The sequence below is a fragment of the Lithobates pipiens genome, unplaced genomic scaffold, assembly GCF_037356315.1.
Source record: "Lithobates pipiens isolate NorthernLeopardFrog02 unplaced genomic scaffold, aLitPip1_a1.2 Scaffold_8, whole genome shotgun sequence".
NCBI lineage: Eukaryota > Metazoa > Chordata > Amphibia > Anura > Ranidae > Lithobates > Lithobates pipiens.
In genome coordinates, this window is record NW_027507903.1 from 585,439,881 (window position 1) to 585,455,216 (window position 15,336).

Below are 15,336 nucleotides of genomic sequence, written 5' to 3' on the forward strand. Positions count from 1 at the left end.
TTGGACGGACAAAGTTGGGCGAACAGTCCGCGCGTGTGTACGCGGCCTTAGGGTTAGCGTTAGGGTTACAAGGAGATTTAGTGTGAAGGATAGTGTTAGGGTTACATGGAGGGTTAGTTTGAAAGATAGTGTTAGGGTTACAATGAGGTTTAGTGTGAAGGATAGTGTTAGGGTTACAAGGAGGTTTAGTGTGAAGGATAGTGTTAGGGTTACAAGGAGGTTTAGTGTGAAGGATAGTGTTAGGGTTACAAGGAGGTTAAGTGTGAAGGATAGTGTTAGGATTACATGGAGGGTTAGTGTGAAGGATAGTGTTAGGGTTACATGGAGGGTTAGTGTGAAGGATAGTGTTAGGGTTACATGGAGGGTTAGTGTGAAGGATAGTGTTAGGGTTACATGGAGGGTTAGTGTGAAGGATAGTGGAAAGTTTAATTTCACATTTAGAGGGATTATTAGGCAAACATAAATTCAGAAAGAATGCAAGAAATGAGGTCTGTGGAATCTCGTTGTCCCATGAAATGTAACCATGATATCTGATTAGTGGTGTGGAAGATTGTGTATTTTTTCCCAAAATCGTGGGTGATAAAGGTTACTGCTCATCCAATTGCTTTCAAACTTTCCCTACCACTGTCCGTTTATTAGGACCTAATGACATTACAGACGCTTCACCGTTCACCAACCTCACTAGCTGCCCCCAAATTAATAAATGCATTCCCAAACGTAGTCAGTAGGTTCACATTCATGTATAGTTACAAAGTGCAGCCTAAGTAGCACAAAAGCACGTCTGGGCAGATTAGAGTGTAAGCTCTGCGGGGCAGACAGTGGGTTCTATTTTTACGGGCTGGGCTTATCCCTCCATTTGTGTGTCTGCAGCTTCTCTCCCTCTCTCCTCCTTGTCTCTCCTCAGCCCCCATCCTCTGTCAGACACACACAGATTGTGACGTTTGGTTATGCAATGTCTGACCCACTAACACACATTCTCAAAGAGAGAGAGAGAGAAGCAGAGAGAGGAGAGGAGTGATGCCAGGAAAGTAGAGCACACACACACACAACAGAAGGAGGAGAGAGAAACACACGCTCACAAAACAACAGCAAGCCAAAAGCATCGCACTGACCTGCTGCTGGGACCAGGCAGGTAAGTGGCCATTAACTAATGCTCTGATCTACCTGTATGATAGCTATAGCAAGAATTGGGAAACTTATATCCATGAATCCCTTTCCATGTGCAAGGCAGGAAGGGGTGCTTTGGCTGTTTGTAGAGTAGCGGCGGCAGCAGCAGGTGAGTTGTACAATTCCTCAAAAGTATTTTGTTCTCATCCAGACAAAAAAAGAGCTATACTCTATTAAAGGGCCACTCCACCCAAAATTGATATTTATGCTACCAGTGGAGGTTGCTGCACTCCATGACCTATTGGCTTTTTCTATGGCTTGGGAAGTCAAAGAGGGCAAGATTCCTGGGCTTTAGGTTACAAGTTTCCTCTAGCCACCATGGAGTCCCAACCAGCAATGGGAGTCTCACTCCTCCAGCTGCATTATATCAGTACTCGTGCTTTCAATTCGCTTTTAGAACCCAGAAATCTTATTTCTATATTTTTCCATTTACTATAAAAACATCACACTTGTGCCAATGCCGTCTGTTGGTCTGTCTACAATTTTGATGAGTCGTCAGCTAACACAGGTCAGACACTTTTTTTAGTTTGCCTTGTGTACAATTAAAATCTCTAAAATTAGCACAAGAAAGAAAAGTCTGTGAAGCATGTGCCAACACGGATTTGGGCAAAACTGTGCCAGGGCGAGAGGGCAGAAAGTCACTTCAAATGGCCAAGTCTAGAAGCCGCCAGGATCTTGTAAATGAGCCAAAGCAAGCTGTGCGTTCATTGTTAGAACAAAAAAGGCCAAAAGTTTGGTGTCAGCATGTGCTCCATGACCACCTGGCTCCTGGAATTAGTCTGCTGGAAGAACTTACTAGGGGCTGTAACTACCTAGCTCCTGGAATTGGTTGAGTGACAGATGGAGTTAATAGGTGCCATGACTATTTGATTCTGAGAATTAGTGTAATGTTTAAAGGTGCCATGAGGTAGGAGTTTCTAAGAGATGATGTGACTACCTTACTTACTGGAATTAGTCCAGTTGAGGGATTCTTTAGCGTCATGACTACACTACTTCAGAAATTAGTCCAGCGGGGGGGGGGGGGGGGGGGGTGTTCTTAGGCATTGTGACTACTTTATTTCTGGAATTAGTCCGGGGGGGGGGGGGGGGTTCTTTGATGTCGTAACTGCTCTGTTTCTGGAATAAGTCCAGTGGGGGGTTCTTATGGGGTCATAACTACCATATATCTCGAGACTACCTTACTGTTGGAATTAGGCCAGTGGGGCATTCTTGGGTGTTGATACTGCTCCACTTTTGAAATAAGTCCTGTGGGGGGTTCTTTGGCATCAGACTGCTCTACTTTTTGAATAGGTCCAGTGGGGGTTCTCAGGGGTCATAACTACTTTGTGTCTGGAATTAGTCCAGTGGGGGGGGAGGGTTCTTAGGTGATGAGACTACTTTACTCTTGGAATAAGTCCAGTGGAGGATTCTTATGTGTTATTACTACTTTACTTCTGTAATTAGTCCAGTGGGGGATTCTTAGGGGTTATGACTACCTTACATCTGGAATTAGTCCAGTGGAGGGGGTCGTTAGACGGTGCGACTACCTTACATCTGGATTTAGTCCAGTGGAGGGGGTCGTTAGACGGTGCGACTACCTTACTCCTGGAATTAGTCCAGTGGAGGGGGTCGTTAGACGGTGCGACTACCTTACATCTGGATTTAGTCCAGTGGAGGGGGTCGTTAGACGGTGCGACTACCTTACTCCTGGAATTAGTCCAGTGGAGGGGGTCGTTAGACGGTGCGACTACCTTACATCTGGATTTAGTCCAGTGGAGGGGGTCGTTAGACCGTGCGACTACCTTACTCCTGGAATTAGTCCAGTGGAGGGGGTCGTTAGACGGTGCGACTACCTTACATCTGGATTTAGTCCAGTGGAGGGGGTCGTTAGATGGTGCGACTACCTTACATCTGGATTTAGTCCAGTGGAGGGGGTCGTCAGATGGTGCGACTACCTTACTCCTGGAATTAGTCCAGTTGTGGGGTTCTTAGGTGTTGTGATTACCTTACTTGTGAAATTAGTCCATTGGTGGCTTTTGGGTGTTGCGACTACCTTACTCCTGGAATCAGTCCAGTAGGGGGTTCATAAGTGCCATCACGACTTTACTTCTGAAATTAGTCCAGTGAGGAGTTTTCAGTTGCCCTAACTACATTCCTTTTAGAAGTAACCTAGTGGTGGAATTTTAGGTGCTACCTTATTTCTTGAATACATTTATTGGGGGATTCTAAGATGCTTTCAGTACCTGGCTCCTGAAATTAGTCCAGTAGGAGGATTTTTTTAATGCTATGACTATCTGGTTGATGAAAACTGTTACATGTTGGGGGTTCTTTGGAGTCATGAGTACCATACTCTTGGATTAAGTCCTGTGGAGGGTTCTTAGGTGCTGTAACTACCAGGCTCACAGGATCAGCTCTTATGTAATGTGAATAAGCCCAGAGAAGAGTGTAATCTGGTGTATGTTGCCCAAAGCAGCTAATACGTTTTAAACTATTTTTCCTAGAATAGATTCGAAAATATAAGGACAGATCCGATTGCTTCCATGGATACCATGCCCATTTCTCCTTTCCTAGACTTTTATACAAAATTAACTTTACAAGCCTTGTAAATACATGCACTAACGCCATGCAAGGTGGGCACTGGCAGTGCAAAAATGTATCACTGCAACCATTTGACCTTATACAGGTTCAAAAAAGGTAAATGTCCACCAACTTCTCCCAACTCCAGTGGTTTTTGTCCACAGGAAAGCAAAGCAAACCCTTTTAAAAAAGTTATTGCTTCTGCCATCACAGGCAGACATCAAATCTATTATTATATTATCTAAGATCAGTTACGTGACATGTACCAATCATATGTAAGGTGCACTCACCTACATAATCAAGACATCAGTAACTATGGGGATTATTTATGAGGATAGAGAGCAGAGTATAAACTACAGCAACTCAAAGCAACTAAAGCTATTTATACAGTATATGCATTAATATTTATGTGTACAGATATAATCTTTCTCTCCTTCTGGAAATGCTAGCTTCCTGGCTGTCATGCTTATTCTAAGGTTTCAGCACTGTCGGAGGCACCGACCCACAACAAGTATGCAGATTGAGAGTTCTGCCTTCACCAATCTGCTTCCTTGCTTTGGGTCGGGGACAAAAGCCGCAGACAGCCAAGAAGCAAGCACTTTCAAAAGGGGGTCAGCGATGGCTTGTCCCTGTACTTCGTTTAATACGGATTTCTACTATTATCTATTGAAAAATACTGGCTGCATGCTAACTGCGAGTTTATTTAGAAGGGGGGACACGTGTGATATCTGCCAAGATCCACCAGGCATACCCCATACATTGCGAATTACTAGAAATAATTTTCAAATATTGGCAACAGTGCAAATGTGTCCTGGAGGCCTGCCAGCCTTGTGAGTGGCATGCACAGAGCCACAGAGTGTGCAGCACTCCAGGTGCATATGAGTCTAGTGACATGTTTATGTAGGGCATGTGCCCGCAGCACATATATGCCAACTTGGCATAACATACCCTCAGTCAGGCTTATATAATAAACTAGAACAAAGTAATGTAACTCATAGCAATCATATTTCAATTTGCAGGAGTCAAGTCCATGAAATATGAGTTTTAATTGGCAATAGGTTGGTTGGAATAGATTACTGCACCTCATAGTTTGCTCCTTTGTCTTGCATGATGCTGGGTGAAATACATAGCCATACAATAATTAACCTGTTCTGAAAATACTAGTTGCCTGGATGGCACGCTGATCCAAAATCTTCACTACTTTAATAATCACTGACCTGAAACAAGTGTGCAGACTAGGGATTATGACTTCGCTAGCTACATACTTATCAAGTGAGGCATTCAGGAAGAACTGCAACCAGAAACAGCCAGGCAATTAGCATGTTCACGTGCTATCTTTCTGAGCTCACGCATTTTGAAGTAAACCTGACAATGTTGGCAAATTATTTGCAATTCTGCGTTGAACAAACTTTTTGAATAAAAATATAAGATTTTCAATATATTTGATTTTTGTAATACTTTTTAAAATGAAAGTGTTACTAAACTCACAACAGTAAAACCAGTCTGTATGTGCACTGTGCACTGTGGAACCTAAGGGGTTAATCCTCTGCATTGTGTAAAAAGGCTGTTTGCTCCTGTCTTCCCTGACCCTCCCTTCTCTCACGGTCCCCAATCTATCTGCTGATAGAACAGAGGCTAGGGGACACGCTGCACATGCTCAGTTTGGTGTGTGTCGCTACAGAGTTTTCTTTTTACTTGGGAGAGTGCATGTGATCAGCACAGGGCCAATCAGCACTGTCCAGACAGAGGGGCAGGGTTCCTGTAGCCTTATAGAACAGTCAGGGCAGAATGAAAACTCCTCCTACAAGCTTTAACCAGACACTGATAGAAGTCACAAGACTCCTTTAGCTGCTGATAAAAAAGGTATTTAGCAGTTTATATTTACTAAAATGATTGCATTTCCATGTTCTATTTACTGTGGGAGATCAGATATAGTGAATGCAGGGTCCTGAGTTTCGTAACACTTTAAAAAAAAATCTAAGATATTCAATATATTTTATTTTCCTAATACTTTTTAAAATGAATTGTGCAACATCCTGATTGTGCAAATAAATATTTAATTAATAGGGATGTCTTTCTAATAAAAAAGATCTACCAGTGTCATCATGATTGTCGGTAGCCTGTGTGCAACAGACTAATCTTGATGGTCCCCATCTCCACTAGGAGAGAGGGAGGGGTTTATCCCTCCTCTGAGTCATTCAGCTGTCTGTGTAATCTGATTTCCCTTGCGACGTAAATATAATTTTAAAAGGTATTTTTAGTATTGAACATAGTTTTTTTGTATTGAACATACAAATTATAAGTTAATTCATGAAATAATAAATTATAATTTTTTTTTTAAATAATGCTTGTGCAATTAACACACTGTACAAATGGACCCTAAAAGAAACTAAACGGCAAAGAAAGAGGAGCAAAATGTGTACAAAGGGAAAGATGGTCCCTGTATGGCATACCATATGAGCCCGCAACCATACGTCCCAACATTTTGAGATGGGAATGAGGGACATCTACTAGCAAATGTATGTAGGCATCGGTCACGCCCCCTGCCACACCCACTTAAAGGAGAACTAACCCAAAAAAAGTGCTTTTTTTAACCACTACTATTCCTTTATATTGGCTTTTAAAATGTACAAATGCAGCAATTCAGAAATCGGATGAAAGGTTTAGCACTGGGAAACTCTTTTTGAACAATAAAAAGTGCATTTTATACACAACTATATAGATCAGACCAAAATGAGGGACTGATGAGGAGGAAAGAGGGACATTGCTCCAAATCAGGGACAGTCCCTCGAAATCAGGGACAGTTGGGAGGTATGCCATAACTATTGGGTCCCCCGACTACAAGAACCCGGGAATGGCCTCCTGTGGCCTCCTCCACTTGATGCTACTCTATTGCCAGCTGTCAGTTCTCCAATGCCCTACAAAATAGAAAACGTGCGAGCATTACCCAACATTCCTGACACTTCTTGAAAATATGACTTAAAGCGACAACTATTCACGTGTCATTATTCGGCACACGTGCTGCTGGCTAATTACAGATCTCTCTCTCGACTTCACCTTAATTGACAAATCCTTACCCGTCCTCTCTCTCCTGATCCCATCAGCATTACAAAACCTTTGTAATTCCTCTAAGATTTACCTATCTAATGTAGGTGGGAGTAATCGCATAGCTGAGCTGTGCACTCATTATTATGTAAACTCTTCACATACGTACAATGAAGTATTAATCACATTGTCTACTGTTACTGAACTTCATGGCTATACAAGCTTGTGGGCTTAAGCTGGCCACCAGTAAATTTTCTGTTCGAAAACGTTTGCTTTTGAAAACGCTTGTTCATTTTATTAAATTGTCAATGGGGTCAAATTGACAATGTCAATTTGTTTTTGTCTGGAGCAGGATGAAAAATGTTTCAAAAATATAACTGTGAACGTAGTGTTCTTTTGAGAAATTCCATTCATTCCTAAATTGAATGTTAAAAGCAAATGAGTTACCGTACTTTCGAACAACATTCGTGAAGTCTATCATGGCATTACTGAATGTACTGATGAGATTTATTTTTTTTTTTAAACCAACATTCATATAAAAATCTACCAGCGTATGGCCACGTTTAGTTAGAAAAGTAATGTATCAAGCAGTCGTGAGCATCCACTTAGATTATATTATTATAGACTGGCCATACTGTATATGGGAAGATTTTCCAGAAGGGTTGACAAAGATTCAATAAAAAAAATCTTTATTGAAGACCACCAGTAAATGAACAGTATATACCGCCAAACTTTTGAGCTTTAGGTTGTAGTAGATATTTTTTTATTTTGAATGGAATAATTTATTAATGTTACTATAAGTTGTTGTTTTTTTTTTTATTATTAGATACAAGTGATTTCTGGAGGATAGATTGGTTGGTATCTGTAGGAACAAATTTCAGAAACGGGTGCTAGTATGAGTTATAGGTTATCTCTCTTAGGTCGTTTTATGTCACGTGTAATGACGTGAGGGTGTGTCACATAAGAATGTGGGAAAGGATATGGTGCATTCTTGTCCTAATGCTAAAGGCAAAACATTAGGTAACCAAGTTTGCTTTGTTATTGAATTGTTGTCCAGAAAGCTTAAAGCACAGCTCTACCCTTTGGGAAGATTTGGTAATGTAATAAAAGTCATCACAGAACTCAACTCTGTCAATGGTATAAATCCATGTCCAGGTGGTTCTACTTTTTGAACCATTCATGCAGTTAATGGGCTCCCTTTCATCAGAGAGGTGGTTGACTCCCCAGGTCATCCCCATTAGGCCCAGCCACTATCTCGTGGTTCCATGTGCTAAACTACCATAGACGAGTCATCTTCACTTATCATTCTGCTCCAAGTTGATCTACTTGAGAAACCCTGTTTGCCCAACGCTTAACTCCATTTTTTTTCTCCCCCTGTGACATGGATAGGTCACAGGGCAAGGCCACAAGGGCCCTTGACTATGGCAAGAGTCACCAGTCACAGGACAACAATGCGGTGCCCAGTGACTGGAGACTGTTGTCAACAGTCAAGGACCCTTGTGGCCTTGCAGAGTTTAGAGTTGTATGGAGTTCTGTGAAGACTTGAATTTGTTTCCACAATCCAAGGAACCTCTGCTAAGATAGTAGAATAGACTTCCACCTAAAACTTAAAACAAAAGCCCCTAATAAAGGAAATAACAACATATAAAGGGGTTTAATCAAATATTTGCCACTTTTTAAAATTAGTTTCCAGAAACGGTTGTTGGATTTTCAAAAAGACTGTAGTATATCCTGCACTGGATCTGTACCAGTCTCTGAAGTTTTAAAGCTAGGGTGGGTTCACTTTAATGGTAAAGGATAAAAACGGGAACCCCAGGGCACCAGCAGCTACCATTATTAATAATCAGTTCTTCTTTGTGCTTGGGGGTCCCCAGATCCAAGGTAACTCAGTCTTAGTTCCTCAACTTCAGATCCAACTTGGAGTTTGACACCCTGTCCTCATTTATCATACATATCATGAGAGCACCTGAACAGCGTATAATGGCTCATTCATTGGTGTGTGGGTTGACAGAGGACTTGGCTTTTATTGTCAAACATTACTTTTTACATTTTCAGGAATTTATGCTTCCTGTGACTGCCTCACTACAGAAGTCTGCACAGAACTTTAGCAGTCAGATCATGCAAAACATTTCAGAACAGTTTATCAAAACTGTACTTTCCCTTTAAGGTATCAAGCACACAGGTCTATAAATATGAGGCCAAATGATGTGTGCCAGCATGTGGGTATCTGCTCTGCCTACGCAGTGCAAAGTGCAGTACTAATGTTCAGAGTACCGTGACTCCTGGTGGCCAATCAGCTTTCTGCCATCAGCACAGCTAAAGAATGCTTCTGATTGGCTGTGATGCTACTGAACTTTGCTCTTCGCATTATCATTTAAAAAGGCAGTGGCAGATGGGTCACTGGCATCGTACAGTGCTGTGTGCCAGATGGTGACCAGAATGCAATACATTTTGCATTTTTTCCTTCTGATTGTATTTCCATTATGATTTTTACCATGGGTTTGGCTTGGCACAGAACTCTGTATAATGAAAAGCTATGTCATTTTTATAAAAGGCCATATTTATAGACTACACATGGTACTAGTTTACCTTCTATACCCCTATGTGCTTTCATTACCTGTAACCCCTAAGCCCTTGTACACACGGTCGGACATTTCGACAACCAAATTCGTTGGATTATGTCTGTCAGATTTTGTCCGTCGGATCTTGTCCGAAACTGTTGCATACACACGGTCGGACAAAGTTGTTGAAAAATCCAATCTTTCAGAACGTGATGGCGTAATTTCATTACGATGGGACTACGTTCAGGCTAGTAGCCAATAGCTTTGATGTAGGAATTTGATCTGAGCATGCGTGGCACTTTGTCCGATCGGAATTCTCTACACATATTCGGAGTATGTCCTATCGGACCAGTTTGTCTGGAAATATTTCCAGCAAGTTTGAAAATTTGGTCCGGATATTCCGACGGAAACAGTCCGATGCATACCACACACAGTCGGATTATCCGACAACACGGTCCGATAGGACACATTCCGACGGATTCTCCAACCGTGTGTACAAGGGCTAATAGTGTATATATATAAATATTGTCCAAAAATCTCTTATTTTTTAATGAAATATAACTGAGATGTTAAGTATGCAAGGCACTAGGGCTCATGTACACAGCTGCAAACCACTGGACCATATTTTAAACATGTAAATGTTTATGCTAACAAACCTACTCTATAGGAGTACAAGAGCCAACCAGGCCCTAGCAGTGCAGGAGGCTACAGTTTAATAGTTGCCTGCATCCTAGCAATGGAGAATGTTAGGCAGCAATAGCTGCCTGCATCCTAGCAACCAAGAATGCTAGGCGACAATAGCTGCCTTGTGTCCTAGCAATGGAGGACACTTTGTGGCAATAGCAGTTTGCATCTTAGCAATGGAGGATGCTATGCGGCAACAGTCACTTAAGTCCTAGCAACTAAGGATGCTAGGCGACGTTAGCTACCTACATCCTAGCAACTGATAATGGTAGGCAGCAAAAGCTGCCTGCACCCTAGCAGCAGAGTACACTAGGCATCAATTACATCCTGTGTCCTAGCGACAAAGGGACACTAGGCAGCCTCTGCCAGCAATGTCCAGGGACACTTAGTGGGTTTGACATTTTGCACCCTTACCTGTAAGTCTAAACATTCTTTGCATGAAAGGGTCGCAGTTTTTTTTTACATTGCTGAATACCTGGGAAGGCATGGGTCTGCAATGGTAAAAGGGACTCAAATGGTAGAGGCCTTCTGATGCTTGGCCTCATTGTCTCTGGCTATGAGTCCAAAATGGACTAGGTTAACCAATTCTCTGGTTCAGAAAGTCCATTTTGGGCTTATGGTGCAAAATAGTGCAAGGAGTAAAGCACTGCCCACAGGTAAAGTAAATTCTCATAGATTGCTATTGGTTACCACACTTTACACTGTTTTCTGCATAAGCTTGAATGTCTTTGGCAGTGAACTAGTTCCAGTTATTGCACCATCCTGGCAGTCAAGCACTGGCTGGGTTTGTTGCAGGCCTATGGCATTAAATGGGTGGAAGTTACTGTATATCAACTCCAAAAATAGAATGTATCAGGGAGCAATTCTCTACCAGTACGGGGAACCTTGCACCTGGTACTGACTGGGTATTCATTATTGTCTCGAGCAGACCGGTACTGGATGTGTTTGTTGTGGTTTGGGGTAGATAGTCTCTGGCACTGAATGAGTATCTGTTTTTGCATTTTGCTGAGGGTAGTTTGTGGTGGTTTAGGGTATATAGTCTCTCATTTTTTCCAAAAGCTTGGCACTGAATGGTTTTTGTGTTTTTTGTAGGATACATAGTCTCTGCCATTGAATATATATTTGTTATTGCGTGCTTTCAAAAGCCTGGCACTGAAATGGTTCATGGTGTTGCAGGGTACACAGTCTCTGCCTCTAAATGCATGCTCATTATTGCGCGTTTTTGAAAGCCTGGCACTGATTGAGTTTGTGGTGTTGCAGGTTACAAAGTCTCTGCCATGGAATGCATGCTCGTTATTACGTGATTTTGAAAGCCTGGCACTAAATGGGTTTGTGGCGTTTGATGGAACATAATCCCTGGCACTTGAACATATATTTGTTACTGCATGTTTTTGGAAGCCTGGCACTGAATGGGTTTGTGGCAAGGAACAGGTCTCTGGCGGCACAAACCAATTGGTCCCTGGCAGAGTGCCCTCAGGTCTGTTTACGAAATCCTGACCTAGTTTTCATGCCTTGCGCTGCTTGGTCACATGGCAGGGAGATTAGGCACGTGGACCTTACAAGGAGGGAGGGTGGAGGGAACAGGGTGTGTACACACTTACTAACACACTGACACACATATGTAGACAAGACAAGGGTAAACTTCCAGCTTTATGTCTGGGGGGTAGATTATAGAAAACCCATTGTCCCAGTAACCCATCCCCTGACGCTTTTATAAGCATGACCTGAAAAACCAACAGCCTAGCGGAAGTCACAAATTCCACTGACAGCTCTTGAAAAGAATAGCTGAAATCAATGCATATATTAAAGAGGTTTCCCAACTGAACCTGTTATTCCTATAGCACTGCAAAACCGATGAATTGTCCCATTCTATTGGTTGTGTGCCCCCCAATCTGAAAATAATTTTTTCCTCCAGAGCAAACAATGCTTAATTTTTTGCAACTGCTAAAGATGTTCAACTGTGACTTGATTTCCTCAACTGACATAGGTCTACCACCTAAATCTAAAGTAACCCCCCTTTATTACACGAGTGATTTAAAGCACGTTGCCAAGAGTGCTTCAACACTCAACACCAGATGTTGTGCCCATTCACATCTGATCGATGTACTGTCACTCAACTCTCAGAAAAAGTACAGGTGCTTCTTTGGGGCATGTTGCATGTCTTTGCTCCCCAGAGGACCTTACAAATGTGTTCAACGTGCAGTTTCTCGCCGAACAACCATTTACTTTCTCCTAGTAACTAGCTTTCCACAAAACACCCAATCCTAATAGCACCTGAAAAAACACACAAAAACAAACAAAATAAACGCTCATGCTCAAGTATCCAGGCTAAGCCCAACCAAATATAGTCCAGGCGCATCAAAGCAAAAGGTATTTAAAATCTTGCACTTAAAATTTCCTTTGAAACCAAATTCTGAGTAGAGAAAAGACAGTCAACTGCCAGCATGCTGTAGAGAAGAACCTTTATTCTCTGTGTGGAAGCAGTGGTCTCTCTACAAAGGTCGGACACACACCCCTGTCAAACCTATAGCACAGCATTCAGTAAATCAAATGCTCCCTAGACCCTAGTAGTAGTTCGTCACATTCAACTGGACTTGTTCTGTACTGCTAACTCCTACTATTTATACCATGACCTAGATCAGCCTTTCCCAACCTTTTTACCCCCGTGGAACCCTTGAAATTATTTTCAGGTTCTCAAGGAACCCCTGCTAAAAAAGAATTATGCCTAGAGCTCATGATACATTGGCATGATTATTATGTCAAAGAAAGTTTTAAATATAAAAATAAGTAATGTGGTGTACTTTGTGTGGTCATTAGTGGTCAGTTTAGAAGTAGTGTAAAATGACCCCCTTGCATTGGTAATCAGTGAAGGTGGGATAACAATCCACCATTGCTCAAAGCTCAAGGAACCGATAAGAAACGTTAGGAGAAACCCTAGGGTTCCATAGAACCCTGGTTGAGAAACACTGACCTAGCTACATAAGAACCTTCAGAGACTCATGCTACCTGCTGATTGGGAGGTTCTAGCTTGAACTCAGTAGAGGGTATGTTGGACAGCTGCAGAGAGACCACTGTATCACTAGTTTTGTAGGTCAGCAATCTAAAATAATTTCTTGCACGTGTTTTTCATTTGCGGATTTTTTCAACTTCAGGAATTACCAGTTAGAAGATGAATAGAGAGCTTGCACGTGGACTTGGGAGACACCTGTCTATCTAAAATGTATGTTTGTGTATATATAGTTCTGTACGTAATAGGATAACAGATTACAAAACACGAGTAATTTAGGTAATTAACATTCAAAGTAAACCAGGTCAAACGTGAGTCCATTCCATGCCAAACTGCAGGGTCATATTATGTAATGTTGTTGGGGCGGGGTTACAAAATACCACTTTCCCAAATGTCTTATTTTTTTTTATTCTATCTTCTCTAGGCGTGTCCAGGAGAGCAAAACCTGCCGGAGAGGGAAGCAGAGAATTATTACCTGACAAAGGAGAAAGAGAGGAACTTCTCCTCGTTCAAAAACAAATCCAAGAACAGCAGAGATCTGACTCATTAATCCAAGAGAACGTGGGAGTTTGTATTGCAGCGGTTGATCTGGTAGAGAAAGAAACAGTTCAAGAATAAGATGCTTAAAGATGCATGGTGAGCGCAAACAAGAAGAAAGAAATCCTAGTTCTCAACTCAAGGGACGGTGCTTCACCTAAATTCTTCTTGCCAGATTGCTGTTCTAAAGCTACCTACAGCAAAGACTTGGACGTGCAGGGATCTTGAGAAAGACCTCGGTGAACATGGAATCTCCATTGGCCAACTACTCACAAAGCATGGAGCAGCAGCATTCCCGGGCAAGAACTCCAAGTGGCCAAAGTGGATCCGCAGCTGGCCGTCGCAAGCGGGAGTTCATCTCCGATGAAAAGAAGGATGCCAGTTACTGGGAGAAGAGGCGGAAAAACAATGAGGCAGCCAAGAGATCACGGGAAAAGAGACGCTTTCATGACCTAGTGCTGGAAGGGAAGGTGGCAGCACTGGATGAGGAAAATGGACGCTTGAGGAATGAATTATTCCAGCTGAAACTGCGTTACGGGCTAATTTCAGCTGCCTCTTTCATCGAGGCGAGCCACGGACATGGCAACCACAAGACTTCAGATGGCGGATCTTTGCTGTGCAACACCAGGAATACAACCTACACATCCCCATACATGAACTCAGACTCCTCAGAGGCAGACAGTGGAGGGGGTGCAGTCATGGATAGTTATTCCCCACATGGTTCGCTGTCTGACCTCTCTGATCAGTCTTCCCAGGATAGCCCGGTGCCACCCACCTACAGCGAGGGGAGAGCCATAGAAAATGACTTTGCCAATTTGTGCCCAGTGGAAAACAATCAATCCACAAGATTAGCAGTGCCACGCGGGGGAGTGATACTGTACCGAGTTGGTGGGCTTACCGTTGACCCCCAGCACAGGCACATTGTGGCTGCAGATGAGGAAATGCTGAAACACCGGGCCTCAGAGTACATTGCCCCATTGCCACGCTCCTCCATTTTTGCACATGTGGACAGTTTACAAACTGCTTACCAACACATGCAGAAGTCCCCTGGAGTTCAAGTCTCCTCAGAACTTTTGTCTCCCAAATCCCCTCAGTCATGGTACCAGAGTGAGGACAGTGGTAGTGACGAGGGGGTATCCAACTGTTGCTCCTTGCAGTGCCCAACGTATCAGGAACCAGCGGCTGGTGTCAAACTTCCCCACAAATTAAGGTTGAAGTGTCGAACACATGGACATGAGGGGTGGAGGTCAGATAATGGTCAAGGAGTTGAGGTGCAGAATTAATTATCAGCCAGTACTGCTATCCGAGTTAATGAAGCCAAAAAAAGGCCTGGCCACCAATCCCACCTATCAATATCCGCAGGTGCCACTTTGTGACTGTTACTTTAAAGACTTATGGCTGATCCTTTAACAACTGTTACACTGCTGAAAGCCAGGGGGGGGGGCACATAGTGTTAGAGCCATGGGGACTGGCACTATTTCTGTATATATATTTGCTATGTGTATAGTTAAATAAACATGTTTAAACCTATATAAAGTTCATAACTTGTATGTGTTAAGAAGCTAAGATGCCCTATACCAAAGTGTGATTATATAAGTTAATAGATTGAGATATAAGGAGGTGATGGGAGGGGTTAGGACACTGATTAAAGCAATATGGATAGACAAAACCGCCAATGCCGAATTATCAAAGGAGAAGCCTGGATACTTTTTTTAAAGGGTCAGTACACACGAATGTGATTTCCATTAGTGGCGGAACCTGGTGGATGAGTAGCTCCCT

At 42.6% G+C, this 15,336-nt stretch overlaps 1 protein-coding gene across 1 annotated transcript; it reads left to right on the plus strand.

Moving 5' to 3' along the window:
* The first annotated feature begins 993 nt into the window (after window positions 1–993).
* LOC143961175 (uncharacterized) lies at window positions 994–15,093 on the plus strand. The gene is made up of 2 exons (XM_077470387.1): window positions 994–1,132; window positions 13,445–15,093. The coding sequence occupies exon 2, from the start codon at window positions 13,803–13,805 to the stop codon at window positions 14,838–14,840; it is 1,038 nt and encodes a 345-aa protein (XP_077326513.1). The 5' UTR covers window positions 994–1,132; window positions 13,445–13,802; the 3' UTR covers window positions 14,841–15,093.
* Window positions 15,094–15,336: the final 243 nt, after the last annotated feature.

Excerpts from the sequence above, each read along its gene's own strand:
- LOC143961175 (XM_077470387.1), top strand. The coding sequence starts at position 13,803 with ATGGAATCTCCATTGGCCAACTACTCACAAAGCATGGAGCAGCAGCAT.